The following is a 16,914-nucleotide window of genomic DNA, read 5'->3' on the forward strand; positions in this document are numbered from 1 at the left end:
GATAAATTGTGGATCGATTTGTTTTTGATAGATTGATTGTCGCAATTAGTTCGTGTTCAAACTCAACAGCAATAACTCAACTGTTTCGCAAGATTTCCTTATAAATCTCAAAACGACCTAAATTAGGTCAAAAATTTTAGTTACTAACTGGGACATTTGAAACATGAACTATGTTTTTATACAGACAATTTAATCATCTTTGAGACACACAAACAAAAAATTGGGTGTTCCATTTAACTTTTTCATGTTTTCAATCTTATAGTTTCTTAGTGTTACAATCACGATTTTTAATTTTATTCTCAGTATTTCAGCTTTTTAGTTTCTTAATTTTTTGTATTTCATATTCATGTCCTAATTTTTTCAGTTTTTTGTTGTTTCACTGTTTTATAATTTCAACTTTCCAATTTCCTAATTTTTTTATTGTAGCAACGTTTTCTTTGTACACCGTTAAATTTTTATTATGATTACCCCAAACTACAAGGACTCTTCAAGCTACTCACTCAGGCAATATCTTATTGCGTGATTTATAGCAGACAATAATTACCGATCGGTATCGTAAATATTTTTGGGTCACCCTTGTCAAACATATCATTGTAAAAGTTGCTTATCTTAAACACCATTATCTGTTGTAAAACTTCATGGTGTACAAAGAAAAGGTTGCTAGAATATTTTGCAGTTCGATAGTTTTTTAGTTTATCATTCTTTCAGTCACTTAGATCTGCAGAATTTTAATCTTACTGTTTTATTTATTTACTTTTTTTATACCGGTTTTTAATTTTTTTAGCTTCTCAGACTCTTAATGTATTGATTTTTTATTCAGAATGTCTGTTTTAAATTATTAGTGTTTCTCTTTTCCAGATCTATATAGATCTATATTTTTTACCAAATTTCAATGTCAAAATAAAATTTTTAACTTCCTAAAAGTCCGGTCTTTTCTAATAAATTACAAGGAGATTTCCTATCGCTTTTTTTAATTTTTTTCAGAATTTCTCTACAATTCCTTAGACAAATATTGACTAATCAAAAATGTCAATATAGTCGAACTTTGTTAATTCGAATATATAGCAATAAGTAGCAAAAAATGAAAAAAAAAACAGTTTCTTAGCGTATCAGTCACACAGTTTTAAGTTTATTTTCAACTTTTCATAGCTTCTTCGTTTCTTAATTTCCCATCTTTATATTCATTTTTTAAATTTTTCATTTTTTCGTTGTTTCACTGTCTTATAATTTCAATTAATGTTCTTAGTTTGCAGTTCTATAATTTATCACTGTTTCAGTCACTTAGATCTATACAAAATTTTAATCTTTCTGTATTCCTAAATTACCTAATTTCTGTTTTTTTAAGGTTTTTAACTTTCCTCGGCTCATATGTCACGATTTTGCGCAAACACAAACAAATTAGCCGTTTCCCAGCCGAGGGAAGCAGAAACTGAAAGTAAGGGAAAATTGCCAGATAAAAATATCTCAGTAAGCAGCAAACATCCACTTGTATTTCCTCGGATTTAACATGTTGATGATAATTTCTCTCGAATCCTGGGGACCCGAGAGATAAACCAGTCCTGAACCGAACGGAAAAACTCAGGAAGTTGTAATGGGCAAGAGAGGGAAAACTGCTACTTTCCGATTAAGCTTTCCACCTGAACGTGCTTTCCACTTGGGCGAAATCACGTAAGTTGAGTGTCGCAATAGTAAGAAGTTTCCGAAATTTATTATTTACGATAGTATTGGGGCTCCAAGTCAATTTTTACCAGCTAATTCGTCTGCAATATTCCAAGTGGTAAATATCAGCGAGTTCGTGACACGTCAGACAAAGAGCGCGCTGCTGCATTGAAGAGAAAATTGCGCTTCCCGGATAGAATACAAACGTGCAGCCTGGAGAAGTCTTCATTTAATTAGAATTCTTTATATTTCATTCAGTGAGAAAGCCATTTGTCGTCGGAGGAATGTGTCGCTCCACTTGAAAATCTAGTGCTCTCCGAAGCCGCATCCAGCAGGTATTCATGGATGTGAACGACCGTCCCTTTTAGACAAAAGATAGTGCTCTTTTGGTTCCGCTTTGGTGATTCTGCTTCCGGTTCGGTAAGAAGATTGCTTCCGTTGCTCTGTTGAGGACGTGCCGCGCTTCTGATTAAATGTTTCGATTTTTTGTTTTTTTTTCTGCTCCGAGGAAAATTAGGATAAATTGCACAGGAAACGTACACAACTCATGCTAACACGGTGAGAAGGTTGCTAATTATAATAATCCCAGAGATGGATTTTATTTCAGTAAACTGGGAATACAGTTAATATGGAAATAGCCGATTAAATCAAGATGCAATTATTCATAAATTCCTAAATAATCTACAGTTTGAAGATCATTCAAGCCAACGAACATCACTCACCTCGAATTGTTTCTTAGAGAAAATGAACACAAATTGATTACAAACTCATACCTAATACGTTTTCATGGTGCATTTAGCATGAAGTTGGTATAATTTGCAGAGATCTGGGAGGAACAACTGAAGTGAAGAACCAGGTAGGTATAACGTCGACCGAGTAATTCCGAAGCGGATGAGCAATAAAGTTTAGGAGGAACTTGGGAATAATACTGAGAAGGTGGATGAGGTCTTCTCTATAATCATAAAGAGCCCGATAAAAATATTTCGAGAAAATTGAATTATTCAAATTCGACAATTTACCTGAAAGACAAATTATTCCGCCAAAAAACACAAAAATTAAAAAAACTAAAACATTGTAAAACTGTTAAGAAACTCAGTATACTATACTACGAGTAAACGAAAACTTTCAGTCTAAAAATAACCTCAACCATGTTATTTATAAATTATAATTTATGAACGAAAAATATAATTACATCATATGGGATAATACGATAATTATAATAAAACATTATCACGTATTTATTGCTGTCATGTTATGCCCGCCCTTATCTTACGTGCGTGTAGAGATAAACATTATATTTAATATTTTTCTAAACGCTAGTTTCCTAGTTAAAATTAAATATTTAATTATTTATAAATTTTTATACAACAAAAAATTATGGAACCAAGTGTGTTTTGCTTAAACTAAGTGTTTGCTGTAAATAATTGAGTATGTTTTGAGAATGATTTTTTTTTTCAATTGTGCCAGTTTTTGTTATTAAATTGCTAAATTAACTTAGCAATCAATTAAAACAAAACATTGTTCTATGGTCGGGTAGCTATTTATTTTTTTCTTATTCAACAACAATCACATTTTTGTAGTAGCAGTTTATTGTCTTATCCATTTGTTTTTTTTTAAGTAATACAGGGTGAGTCTGCTAAATGTATTTTTCACTACATCTCAATAGTCGCACCGAATTCACCATTTGCTGTTAAATATGAATTTTTTCAGAACGTTTCTACCATTCCTTATAATTAAAATTAATTATTAATTAAGAAGATTAATATCAATAAAATTAGAAATTTGCGACTTTTTTTTACGGATTTTTTGTCACAAAACAATATTTAGCATCACTTGTTCTTAGATAACTAAAGAAACAACAATTTTCTACAGCTACTTAGAAGTATTAATTCATTTCATTAACTGAGTAATTTTAATTATAAGAAATCGTACAAGAATTCTGAAAAAATCACAGGCTTAGAGAAAAATACAAAGTATTTAATAACAAAGATTAAATTCTGTGCTATTAGTTTTTGAGATTTAGTAAGAAAAAATTTTTAGTAGCAAAAAATAAATCAATTATTTAAAGACAAGAATATGTTACAAAAATACGAGACAAAGTACGGAGAATGTTATGTGTATTGTTTTTTACTTATGTAAAGCTTGTCACCTTACATGGGTCACCTGGTATACTGTTTATGATTATTACATTTGTAATCACAGTCATCAGTTATCACTAGAGAATAGGTTACTGTGGCCAAAAAAAAAATTTAGTACACCTTTGAAACGTATAAACCAACTACCGTTAAAGTCCTTGTTTAACAAACATATTGTTTGTTTATTAGGATAGGTGAGAGTGGTATATACAACGCATCGGTGGTTCAGTGGTAGAATGCTCGCCTGCCACGCGGGCGGCCCGGGTTCGATTCCCGGCCGATGCACATCCTTTTTTTCTATTGCCAAAACCATATTTTAATGGAGAAAAACAATTATAAGCATAACAAGCAACACATGTTTTGGCTAATCTTGTCAATTAGTTCGACGGTGTGCGTTTTGGAACACATTTGTTCCGCATCAGCTTATTTTCGCTTGAAAAAAGAAAATTGAGTGCTCGTGCCGGCGGATGCGTATTGCAAACATTTTGACACGGGAATTTTCTCAAGTTTTTTATTTACATTATTTTTAACTTTAACAGGAAACCCGAGAAAGCGGGCGCGTATTTTACGTTTCAACAGGAAACAACAGTCATAACGATCAAAAACGTTCATAAACCGAGTGGGTTACAGTTAACTATCTCAACATTTTGAAAGCGAGTCTTTTTCGGCACATTTCCAGTTATTTTAGTTTCGACACATGTGGGGTTTTAAATACGTTTTTATGAACGTGCTTTGGATTAACTGCACCAATTCACCGACAGACGGGCTCTTGTCTGTAACGAAGTGTTGACTTTATCTTCCATAAAAGCGAATAGTTTTTGTATTAATAGACAATTCACGAGTTGCGTTAACAACCCCGTTACAATGAACTTCACAGCAACGACCACTAAATTATAAAGACCGCACAGACGAAACATAATCAAGACAAACGAACGCGACCGAATTAACACATGCTGCAAAAAAGCAGCGAAATTAATAAATTGTAATTAGTTGCAAAAAATCTCGCTCGAGCGAAAGCTTTGAACTCGGCATTTTCCTGTTTGCCGTTTTCCATCAATTGTTGATAGCCGGGCAGACAATAGGCTACTGTCTCCCCGAACAGCAATAATTGAGAGGTTTTTCATGTTTTTCGCAATTTTATTATACTTATCTAAATCCAATATTGACAAGCGTATTCGTCGCGACATCAAAGCGGCCTTTTATCTAAACACCGCGGAAAAAATCTACCAGCTGATCATTATTCCGATTCTACGTGTGGACAATGTGCGCCCGATTCGCCTGACAGATTGTGTTTACCAATTGAGATTCTCTGCAATCGCGAAAAATTCACGGCGATATGATCCAGCGCTCGTTGTTGTTTGCAGTAGCGGAGCGAAAGAAAGAAAGAAGAGCTCAAATACTCACATTGAATGTTGAGCGAGGCTTCTGAACTTCGGATGGAGCCGGCTAATGATGAGGTCGAGTCTTCAGCAATGCAGGTGAACTGACCCGAGTCGCGTTCGCGGTCCACTCGAGTTATATGAAGGTTGGAGCCCTGCTGGTGCCGACGCGTTGTGTTGGCTATTTTAGAACCTGCAGGAAACAATTACAACTCATTTACCGGTCAAAACATGCAGCAAAAGAGGAGTGAGCTCGCTCGAGATTTCTGATTAACTACCTGCACTCTGAGAAACAAAAGGCAACGGACGGGCTGTGAGAACATAATCATATCACATCTTGCAGGAGTTCAAGACAATTCGAGTTTGCTGTCTCGTATAATTTATAGTTTCGTTCGATCGGGTGTTTGCTTTGGTCGCTTTTATTAAACAAACCAATAACTAGATCACATATTTACAGAAACAAGACAATTCATCGGTTATTTTATTGATCTCATCTTATTTGGAGAGGATATTGAAGTGAACTAATGTGTACCTTTGGAAGGTCAACAACCTAGAGACTATTCCTACAATTATGAACAAATATCGAGACTTCTTAAAATACCTACATAATACATGGTAGTAGTTTTAATAATTTTTTTCGTTCAATTTAATACTTTAGTCATGTTCGACGTTCGAGTAAGATAAGAAAAAATATCAGACACAGAACAGTGGAAAACAGTGCTGAAATCGTTGTTTTCTTGAAGTAGAAAAATGTTTTAATTGTTTGCAAGTTGAGGAAAGTGGCTTACTTTTTTCCTTCATCGGTGTAGTTTTCGAAGAAACGTTTTCTTTGCTCTAAATAATTAACACAATTACGCACCAATCTGCCGCCAAAACAAAATAGTAGATATTTAAAACTAAAAGACATGATATTATCAAGCCTGTTATTTGTTTTGAGTTAAAGAATTTTTATTTTTTTAGTGACCACCTAGTGTGATATTTTTTTTATTGAAACCAATACGTATCGGTTGAATAATTTGATACAGAAGTCGAAAAAAAATTGGACGTCGGAATTTTTTAAAAGCAATTTTTGCAACAACATAACTACTTCTTCTTTTGTGCTATCATATTTTTATACCAAAAATTTTGATTTCCAAGGTTTTGTTAGGATAATTTTACCACAAACAGAACAATTGTGGACTTAATTAACATTCACTCGATGATATTTTAAAGCAAATAAGATGTTTAACAATTAGTTTATCACAGAAATAACGAATGCCAAACTAGACACCAGAAACAAATTTTCAAAACTTACAGTAACTCATTTTATTCTTCGACACTGTCAAAATTTGGGGTTTTTCTCCTGTGTAAGGAAGTTTTGACAACTGTTTGGCATTTCTCAGTACGAAACGTCAGATTATTTTTAACAAATTTAAAGCAATTTTAAGCCTTGCTGAGTCTATTTCGAAGAATAAAATGTTGTATTCAACTCGTTTTTGTGTAAATCGGTTCATTTATTTCGCCTCGTGGATGATAAACCACTCGTTTTCACTCGTGGTTTAAAAATCCACTCGTGAAATAAAGCGTCCGATTTACACTCAAACTCATTAAATAAATAACTATTTTCGTTTTTATTTTTTTAACAGTAATCCCTAAACCAATTTGAAAAAAAACTTTAGGAAGCTAGAAAACCATCATAATGAGCATTAAAAAAATTATTGTTATGGCGTTTTTTTGGGCACTCTGTATAATCCAATATATTTTCCTGAAATACGTCCTAGAGTATAAATAATGCCTACAAAATATCAAAAGTCCAACTTTATTAATAACTGAGCTACAGAAGACGGGAAGAACTGAGCTGGCCACCCTGTATGGTACTAAAAAAAACTAGACGTGACAGACAGATATGACAATGACTAAAATTTCCTCTTGGTAATAGAAAAAAAAAATGTAATCTAGTGTTTGAACGCAACTTAAATAATTAAAAAAACAATATAATAGTTTAAATGTAATATTATTGAACTATGGACGCCATTTTCAGAGAGTAAATCTAATCTTTAACAAAAAAAAACCGTTGTAAAGTGCTATTTGGAAAAGAATAATAAATTTTTTGCAAAATTTACTTCTTCAAGAAAGATTATAATTTCAACGAACTTTATATTGTACTGTTTAATTTTTTTGTAAACTAAATGGTTTAAGCAAAAAATGCCTGGTTTCATACTTTTGTCCAATACTGTAGGTACTCGTAGATTTGATTGAACAAAACTGAAAAAGCAAAATAACAATTTTCGCCTATTTCAAAGCAAAAATAATAAGTATAATTACAAATATTAAATAATTATACTTGTAGTACGGCAATGAAGGATAATTATTTAATATCAGATTTTGTGATCAAAGTCAACTCTTAGTTATCAGAAAAAAACTCAGAATCCTTTATTATTATTATTATTATTCAAAATGATAACATACCTTTACTTTACTTAATTTTTCTAGTAATAATAGAAATAATAGCACCTCCACTTTAGAGGCTTTAGACGGAATTTCTAGAATCAAACCGTTTTTTAGAAAATTCGGAAACTTCTAGGAATCATAAAAATTCAGAAATTATAAGATAAATTAAGCTAATTAGCACGAAATATCATTAAACTACAGTGAAACCTCCTTTAATGGTCACCTCTTCACAACGGACATTTTTGTAGGAACGTAACTAAACCTATATTAAAATTTCCACCCCCATTAGCGGACACCTCTCCACAACGGACAATTAAAGGTTCCCCATCGGTGTCCGTTATTAAGAGGTTTTACTGTAATTGTAAGTGTTTCTCAAATTTTCAATTGTTTTAACAATAGAAAATGCTCCATCGAATTGTTATTAATATGCAGATAACTTTTTTTTGTAATTTTTATTGTAGACATTATTTCTACTTCCGCTTTGACCCATTTATCTCATCATTTTCTGGACAATGTTAGAGTTCATGACACTAATTCCTATAAGCCAAACAAAGAACCGTGTTTCGGTAACTTTCGGTAAATTGACTGAAACCACAATGTAAATCTCCAATAATACAGAGTTGCACTATGAAAACAAACAAAAAGCATTTCTATGTTGAACTGTTTGCCAAATATCAGCATAATACAATTGAAATTTTCTATTCCCCAGACTAAATCAACCGACAATTATTTGGAATGAAACCAAATAAACAATTTATTTGAATAATTGTTAAGTAGTTGATAACGCACAAAATTGACAGGACGTGCGATTAGAGCCCGATAATAGCCCCAATTACTTGTAATAAATTTCATAATTTTTGAGCGACACTCAGCTCCAAATGCGCCCAACACTGTCTGCCTCCTACTCATGTTCGAGGAACCCAAACTAGCATAAATACTAATTATGTTGTAAATATACCGCATTTCCAAGAAGGCTCACAGAGGCGGTATTTGTCCTCTTTTTGTGACTTGCCGCCTTTCGTTTGAGTGAATGAGTAAACTAAAAATATCAAACCCCCGTACCTTTTGTTGAAATTTTCAGACACTTTAATTGAACTTCCGGCAGAAAATTAGCTCATTATTAAATAAATGGGGTGCGCGTATCAAATCCCTGTTATCCACTCACCGTTTAGTTCCCAGTAGTACGTCATCCCTATTCCCGGTGTCACTTTACAAGGTAATGTCACGGATTTTCCTTGCACAACGTCCACATTCCTCGGGCTTTCACTGAAATATGGATCTTCCTTGCCGATAACCACGTGAACTGGAACAACAGCAAAATGAACAACCCTTGCAACGTCACCCAGGTCTTGTTAAAAAGCGCATAATTACTTCATTATAACATTTGCTACGATTTATGCCTCCAATTCGTTGCAATTACAAAACAAAGAGTTGCTACAAACGAACGGCATGTGGCTGGTATTGTGTCATGAAGGCGGTTTATGCCGCGAACAAAGCTCCGTGTATTATTTATAACCCAGTTGGAATTATATATTAGAGCCCGATGATCAAAAAAATGAAACAAACGCACATCATTTGTGCGATTTATTTACTAATCAATCGTTTCGTTTACAAAACCTATCCCCATATTTGATTTCGTTTGGATAGATTTGTTTGGTGTCCACTTTGTAAATATTTTGCCACAGCAGATGGACAACTTGTTGGCTAAAATTACGGGCAGTGTTTAAGCCTTGTTAAAATTTCATCAGATATTAGTCCCATTATCCCACTGCCTCTGTCGGAATACTAATGCACCGCAGTAATAATTGAAGAAACACGAAACCGCATTTGATAATTAATATTTTGAGGGTAATACAACCGCAAACATCTTCATTCTGGCGGTATCTAATTTCTCTGTTTCGGAAAAAATAAGCTTGCACGTTTATTCCGAAAGTTTACGTGCTTTGTTAGTGTCATATTCATCCATTATTATAAGTGCAAACTTACTCGAAAGTTTACAAACATTGCACGTTATTTTAAATTAAAAGCACTACAAAAAATACGTCGAGGAACTCTAAGTAAGTGTTAATTATGTTCACATTATATCTGCAAACACAATGTTGGACAAAAGAAAAATACCTATTATTATGGCTTCGGTTTAATTTTATTTTACACTATTTAGGATATTGTTAAATGTATATTTTTTATTTTTAATACATAATACATCAACAGCCATCAATCGTATTAACCATCAACTTAAAAAATTAACTTAAAACCGCTCGTATACAACAAAATAATGATAATATTGGTGTATGTATTATTTAAATAAAAACTTGTACTAGATTTTTTCTCTTTCTCTGCTTAAATGACTCATGCTGTATGTGTACTGCGTTCAAACTGAAAAAAATGTTGACTCAACTTTAATTATTCATAAATAAATTTTTGAACAAATCTAAATAAACACTAAATAAAATATAGACAGAAGATTTGAAATGTAATGTTATTATCAGGGACCACAGACCACTTTAATCATAAAAATTAATAAAAAAAAATAAGACAATTATTATTTATTTTGTTCAATGAAAATATTTTCAAGATGGTGCCGCTTCGGATTATATCGGAAGTCGCTATGAACTATCTTATTTTATTTAAAGCAATATTTTTAACTACGTTTTTGGATTAGTTAAGTTATTTTAAGGCCGTTTTTATCAGCTTTCCCTATACCTAAGTTTAACCGTTTTCGAGATATTTAAGATTTTTTGAAAATTTTTGGATTTGCACCTGTCACTTAAAAAATTGGTAACTTTCTTAGTTTTAGAGATTTTGAAATCATATTTGGGGAATTAAAAGAGAAAGTCTATATCTGTTCTCCAGTGGGTTCAAAATTGGAAAAGAAGTTAATAAACCCAAAAATTTTAAGGTTCAGTTTGGACAACTTCAAGTACCCATAACTTAATTTTTTCAAATGGGATGTCCCAATTTTTAATTTACTAGATGGAGGGGAATTTTTTTCTGCATCGATCTGTAGTAGCATTCCCTATACCTATAAGTGACAATTTTCAAGTTATGTTGGTTTTTTTGACATTGTAGAAAACTTCGTACTAATCACAGCTCTCTTTGCCTAGTAGGCCATAAAAACATTTCTGATTAAACAAACGCCAAACTCTGTTCAAAATTGTGTTGTTCGTCCGTGAAAACAAAATAAGTTCATTGAATATTGGTTTAAAAAACTTTAATTTCTCACATTTTTTTATTCGTTTCCATGACAACCGATAAAAAGAGGCCTATGGCTAATGAATTTCTCAATCCCAACAAAAAGTTGTTGTAACTTGAAAACTATTAAACATAAGTATAGGGAATACTAATATAGATCGATGCAGAATTAAATTCTCTACGATTTAATGAAATAAAATTTGTGGCATTTCATTTGAAAAAATTGAGTTACGGGTGTTCAAAGTTCCAAAAACTTAACTCGAAACATTTGGGATTTGTAATTTTTTTTTAGAAAATTGAAAACATCAAAGGAAAGATCTAGGCTTCCGCTTTCAAATAAGTTAAAAATATTTCTGAATTTTAAAAAATGGCAGAGTTATCGATTTTTGAACTAGAAGGTGCAAATCCAAAAAAAAACCAAAAAACCTAAATATTTTGTAAATGGCTAAGTGTCACCATCTTGAAAATATTTTCATTGAGCGATAATTACTTAATTCGTCCTATTTATTTGCTTTTGTAAGTTTCAGATCTTTAATCTGCTGAAGGGATACCTCAACCGACCTTAACTTGGGCAAAGTCAGGCCTCGCTGCGGTAGGTAATAAGAACACCCTTCCTGTAATAAAACCAAACAGTTGTGCCGTTAAAAGTATCAGGTAATTTGCCTCCCTTTAGTCACCTATTACCTACTGCCTCCGCCAGAACACAAAGACACCGAACAGATGCCGTGCCATAAAACAAAAATTTAGTTGCAACAGAACAAACAACAAGTTCCTCCATGTAAATTGAATCTTTCTCTTCGAGCAAAAACCCAAGAGAGCTTAATGCAATAGACACACGCCTAAGTGGCTCTTATCACCAACTGGAACATCTTTGACGGCTTCCAATCAATTCCACATTACGTTCGCACATGTTACATTGTAGAGATAGGTAAAAGTAGCATCTCTCTAAATATATCCCTTGAGAAAGCATAGCATGTGCAGATGTCGACGGACGTGCATCGGTAACATACCGTCGATTGTTTCGCCTGTATATAGGGCCCAGACAAAGCATAGAAACACGCTGGACCATGAGAAATGCGCCTGTATTGATTATGCACGCGTGATATGATCACCAGTGGCGTAGATAATGACACAAAGAGTGTAACAATAAAACGAGTGGATTGGTCATGGGCTCTGTGACGTCTTCAAACGCCACTAAATCATGAATCACCAGCAATGCCAGCAAATTCACTTTTACCAACGCACTTGAACTTGTTTCTTCTTAAATATTCAAAGCATTAGAATATAAATTGAGAGTCCAGCTTTACGACTCACAAATTAATACAGGTATAATGCTACATTCTTCAAACAGGAAGCGTATCTGAATAATTTAATATCATTAAGAAAGCTGGAATTCCGAAGACTTCAGGAATGTTTTTATTGCGATCATCGATGTAAATTAGCTAATTCGGAAAAAAAATAAGTGGAATAGTAGACAGTTTCCAAATATCCATAGTTTTAACTTTATCTTTGCTATAACATGAGATTTCTTAAGGCTTGCCATTTATTTCTTCAAAAAAATGTTTGGCAAAAAATTTAATAATTTTAATTTTGTGAAATGCTAGTATAATACGTAGAATTTAATGAAATAAATCGTTTTTTTTTAGCCTTAAAGTTTCCGAAAAAGTCACAAAATTTTTTAAATTCTAACTTTTTGGAATTTTTATACCGCGATTACGGCGAAACTATACGACTGAGAGCAAAACTGTTTGTTCCATTGTAAAGAGCAGACCAAAATGTATCAATTTTTTATCTCAAAATTTTGAATTTTTCGGAGCCATAGAAGGATGATAAAATTTTTATAATTTTTCTATTTTCTCAATTACGTCAAAACTATTCAAAAAAGTGGAACTATTTTGATCCTAGCTTATGTAAAATGACTCGGGAAATCGATTGGCGTCGAGAAAATGGCCAAACTTCCAATAGTTTTTTAGTTATAATTTTTTTTTAATTTTCCCTATTTTTGCTTTTATAAGCAATTTCCCAGAAAACTATTAGTTTAAGAACAATCTTCTTTTTTGAAAAAGATAGACAATTAAAAGAGCTAAAATTTTAAATTTAAAAAAAAAATTTGAGGTAGTATTTAAATCTTCGTCTAAACCCCAACAAATATCTGTGATCGAATCAACAAAAATGCATATTTATTTATTAATTATTTATTAATTTAACATTTAAAGCAAAATATCTTGTTAACTCTAGACATTTGAAACTTTATGTTTTTAAAAAAGGCAATTTTATAATCTCTAATAAGCAAAAAAAGAGGGATGCCATTTAATTTGTTAAATTATTCAACTTATTGAACTTTTTTTTGTACTTGTAACTTCTTGGACTTTAATAATAACTTTTGTTATTATAACTAGTTTTTGAAATACTAATTTAATTTTTTTGACAAAATGAGACCTTTTAAAAATTAAGAATACTAGAGGAATAAGGTTTTCACAACTTTAAAGAAAAAATGCATGAAGAGATTATAAAGAAAATAACAGTTTTCCTTCTTCCACATAAGAAAATGGAAAAATAATGAAAAGTTATTTAATATAAGTTAATGTGGACTCTATTTTATTTGCATTTTTTCTTCAAAATGGCCATTTTTAAAAGATGTCATTTTCTCAAAATATAAATTAGCACTACGTATTTCCAAAACTAAGGAGAATTGACCAAGTTACCTTTCGTCCAAAGCTAAATTTTCTAACTTTATTAACTTTAATCCTACATTTTTCGAATTCAAAAATTCTAGAATAAAAAATTTAAAAAACTTTGACATTACATTTCAGATAATCGTGCAAATTCGGGCGATTTTTTTCCAAATTGCACTAAAAATCACAATGGTAGGTAGGTATAATACTACTTAAATTACATAGGTATTTTTATAAGACTATCGTTTCAGATGAAATACCGAACCTTTTGTGGAACGCCTACTACGCTCTGGAATAGTTTATCTCATTGAGTAAAAAACTTGTCCGATGTGCTAATTTCTACCTGGGGATCATGCCGAGAGCCCCGATCCGATCGGCACCCAAGTGGTATTACAAATGTACAGATCTGTATCTATTCTTTAGGAAGCGTCCGTCCCCATTGGTGAAAAAGCAAGATCATTATGGGCGTTATAAACAAGGCTTTGCAACCCTTCTAACTTATCCCGTGCAAGTATTCACGTTTACAACCCGTAGAAACACTCTTCAATGTACAGCCAGCCAAACGCAGACGGATTCCTGCACTCAAAACAAGCAAAAACAATGCCCGGCATTACCATTGAATCGCATTATAGACATACGAAATAATTACAAGCTAGATGACTGACTATTAAGTTGTATTTTTGTGTCAGCGGACGGATTTTTGCGAATAATAAAGCGAGGATCAAAGACAGCTGAATGCAACGACCCACCGTTGCCGACTTAATGATACGGTGGGTTGCAAGCACACATTAGTGGCCTTTTTGTGTTGTGCGAAATGCACGTCTTTCCCAAATTCCGGTGAAAAAATGACGGTTATTTTGTAATAATACGCTCGGTTTCTTGCTACATATCGGTGTAATTGATTCGAAAAGGCCGACTGGAATCTGGAATGTTGAAAAGGCTACCTGTGCTTTCATTTTTCTTAGTCGGGCGAGTGGAACAAGGAGGGGAAAAGATTCCAGATGATTCATGTGGACAGATATATGGACTAATAATTACCACTCCGACAGGACAATGTATTGCGACCAACAAATTTTTAATACACAGTGATTTTGTTAATTAACTGTTTCAAATTAAAACCGATACCATCATTGGGATTAATTGGCTTAATGGTAATGTTTGCCTTTATGAAAAAATAATTATTTTCATGAAATATGCTTCCAAATTGGTAATTAATTGGTGGGTAATTTAGAGGTGAATTAATCCAATCCATATTATTTATCACTGAACATATAAATTTACAATTATTTGTATTTAAATCAATAAATAAGATAAAAAAATTAAAACGAGTGAAACAAACATTGATAAAACTTTATTGCTTCTATAATACGCCGTAAATCCTCAAATATTGTTACTTGATCCTCAGTATCGTAATATTTGATCCAAATTACGATAAAAACGTGACATAATATTAAATTAAAGCTTGCAAATAAACAGACTTACCCAACACGAGAAGAAAAAAAATCAAGTTAAAGCCAGGCATTATGAGACCGGTAAATAAACAATCACTATCACGAGTTCACAAATAAATACGAATAAGTTTGAGTTTAGTTCACATTTCGTGTAAAGTTTGTACGTAATAAAACCGAGAAACCGTAGTAAAACGATTAATAACGTAACGTAAGCTCCCGAAAGCTCTACACTCTACCAACAAACATGTGAAACTGGCTAAAGCTTGATGAGCCAGACCAGACAGAAGGGAAAACTTGACAGGCGGTAACCGGCAAAGTTTATCCGGTTTATTTGAAAACCTAACCATTCCGAGTTAGCCCGAACTTGGGCGAACTGGTTTAAGGAAACTAAAAAATTACGTAGGCAACACTTTATACACCAGTTTTTGCAGCTTTTTGAAACTTAAACTTTTATTCAATACAAAAAATTGTTAGTACAGTTTTAAAAAAAAATAAAATGGTCAAAAATAGAAGTTTTTGCATTTTATTTCTAAAAGACACTATCAATTGTTTTAAAATTTATATATGTTGTTGCTAAGGCCATCATAAGGTTACGGTTATTTTTTTCATAATTTTTGAACTACGAATATTTTTTTCATTCAGTACAGTTCAACCTTAAAGTAAATATTTGTTCTAATAAAAAAAATCAAGCACTAATAAAAATTAATTTGTGACTTGTCAGTCTCCAAAAAATGCAAATATTCTGTTGAATTTTTTTTCAAATAATTATTGTCTGCAATATTGTGGACTGTTTATTTAGTTTATTGCGACAAAAATTGAATAAATCAAACATCAAAAAATCGAACATTTGGACTTTTTGTGGACTTTTAACAACTTTAGTGGGTTGTTAAGACATGTAGAAGTCTATAAAAATTTGCTGGAGTTAGTTTAAAAAGATTTTTTTTTCATCTCTTTGAAGGTAATCAGGAAATTTGAGAAAAAAATTGAAAATTTTAAATCTCGAAAAAAGTTGGTATAATACGAAAAATGAACCGCTGAATCCAACGGAACAAACCGCATTGCTCTACGACTTTTAGTTTTTGAGTTATGAAATTTTTTAATGAATAAAATTTTTCACTATGACAAATGGCTACCCCAAATTTAGGCAAAAAATTTTAAATTTTTAATTTTTGTGAAATATTGACACAATATGTAAAATGAGCCGTAGAATTCAATGGAACAAACCGCAATGCCCTACGACTTTTAGTTTTTTTTTATGAATTTTTTTAGTGAAAAACTTTGATCGCCTCTGTAGCCGGAACCGTTGCCCGGAGCGGCTCCGGGTTTAATCGAAAAAATAGAGAAAATTAAGCGCTCTCAGATGGATTTTTGTTCGTTGCTCTACAGTTTCTTACAGTTTCCGAGAAAAACGCAAAAAAAGGTTTCCATTTTCACTTTTTTTCAATTTTCAACCGCCAATTACGGCGAAACTATTAGAGTTATCGAGAAACGGAAAAATGGAGGATAACCGGAATAAAAAACTCTACAAAATGGCATAGGACTCAAGGCGATATCTCGCAAAAAATTTTTCAATTTTCAAACGCCGATTACGGCCAAACTAAAAGAGTTAGAAGAAAACGGTTTTTTCCATCGGAAAGAGCACATCAAAATCTATAAGATAGAATAGGTTCCATTTGATTTAGAGACACTTTAAAAATTGACCGATTTTAAGGGGGGGGTGTTAACTTTTTTAATTTTTTTTTATTTTATCATTTACGGCTAAACTATTCTAAAAAGTGGAACTGTTTTGATCCATACCTATGCAAAATGATCCGGGGAATCGATTGGCATCGAGAAAATTGCCAAATTTCCAATTTTCTGCACAAAAACAACCAATTCAAATATAAACCAGGCCCAAAAATTTAAGCTCACATCTATCATGGTGTAACCATCCATTTTAATGACTGCAACTATTGGTACCATCCAGTACTACAACAATTCTGGGTTTTCAACA

At 32.4% G+C, this 16,914-nt stretch overlaps 1 protein-coding gene, 1 long non-coding RNA gene and 1 other non-coding gene across 4 annotated transcripts in view; 2 read left to right on the forward strand and 1 right to left on the reverse strand.

Annotated features, from left to right (window-relative positions):
• Positions 1-15,232, reverse strand: part of LOC660815 (tyrosine-protein kinase-like otk) — a 46,738-nt gene extending 31,506 nt beyond the window's left edge. Inside the window, exons 1-3 of the mRNA XM_967018.4 lie at positions 14,953-15,232; positions 8,769-8,906; positions 5,199-5,366 (exon numbers count right to left, since the gene is read on the reverse strand). Of these exons, the coding sequence (XP_972111.2) occupies positions 5,199-5,366; positions 8,769-8,906; positions 14,953-14,992 (346 nt within the window). The 5' untranslated portion in view covers positions 14,993-15,232. The remainder of the gene's footprint in view (positions 1-5,198; positions 5,367-8,768; positions 8,907-14,952) is intronic.
• LOC107397482 (uncharacterized) lies at positions 1,351-14,749 on the forward strand. 2 transcript variants are annotated; one of them, XR_010333564.1, is made up of 7 exons: positions 1,351-1,668; positions 1,723-2,515; positions 11,317-11,449; positions 11,496-11,723; positions 11,777-12,121; positions 13,609-13,666; positions 13,722-14,749. It is a non-coding gene; the product is annotated as an uncharacterized LOC107397482 (long non-coding RNA). The 2 variants fall into 2 exon arrangements; XR_010333563.1 differs by having other exon boundaries at positions 11,496-12,121.
• On the forward strand, positions 4,009-4,079 carry TRNAG-GCC (transfer RNA glycine (anticodon GCC)). Its single transcript has one exon. It is a non-coding gene; the product is annotated as a tRNA-Gly (tRNA).
• Positions 15,233-16,914: the final 1,682 nt, after the last annotated feature.

This window comes from Tribolium castaneum, chromosome 1, assembly GCF_031307605.1.
Source record: "Tribolium castaneum strain GA2 chromosome 1, icTriCast1.1, whole genome shotgun sequence".
Taxonomy (NCBI): domain Eukaryota; kingdom Metazoa; phylum Arthropoda; class Insecta; order Coleoptera; family Tenebrionidae; genus Tribolium; species Tribolium castaneum.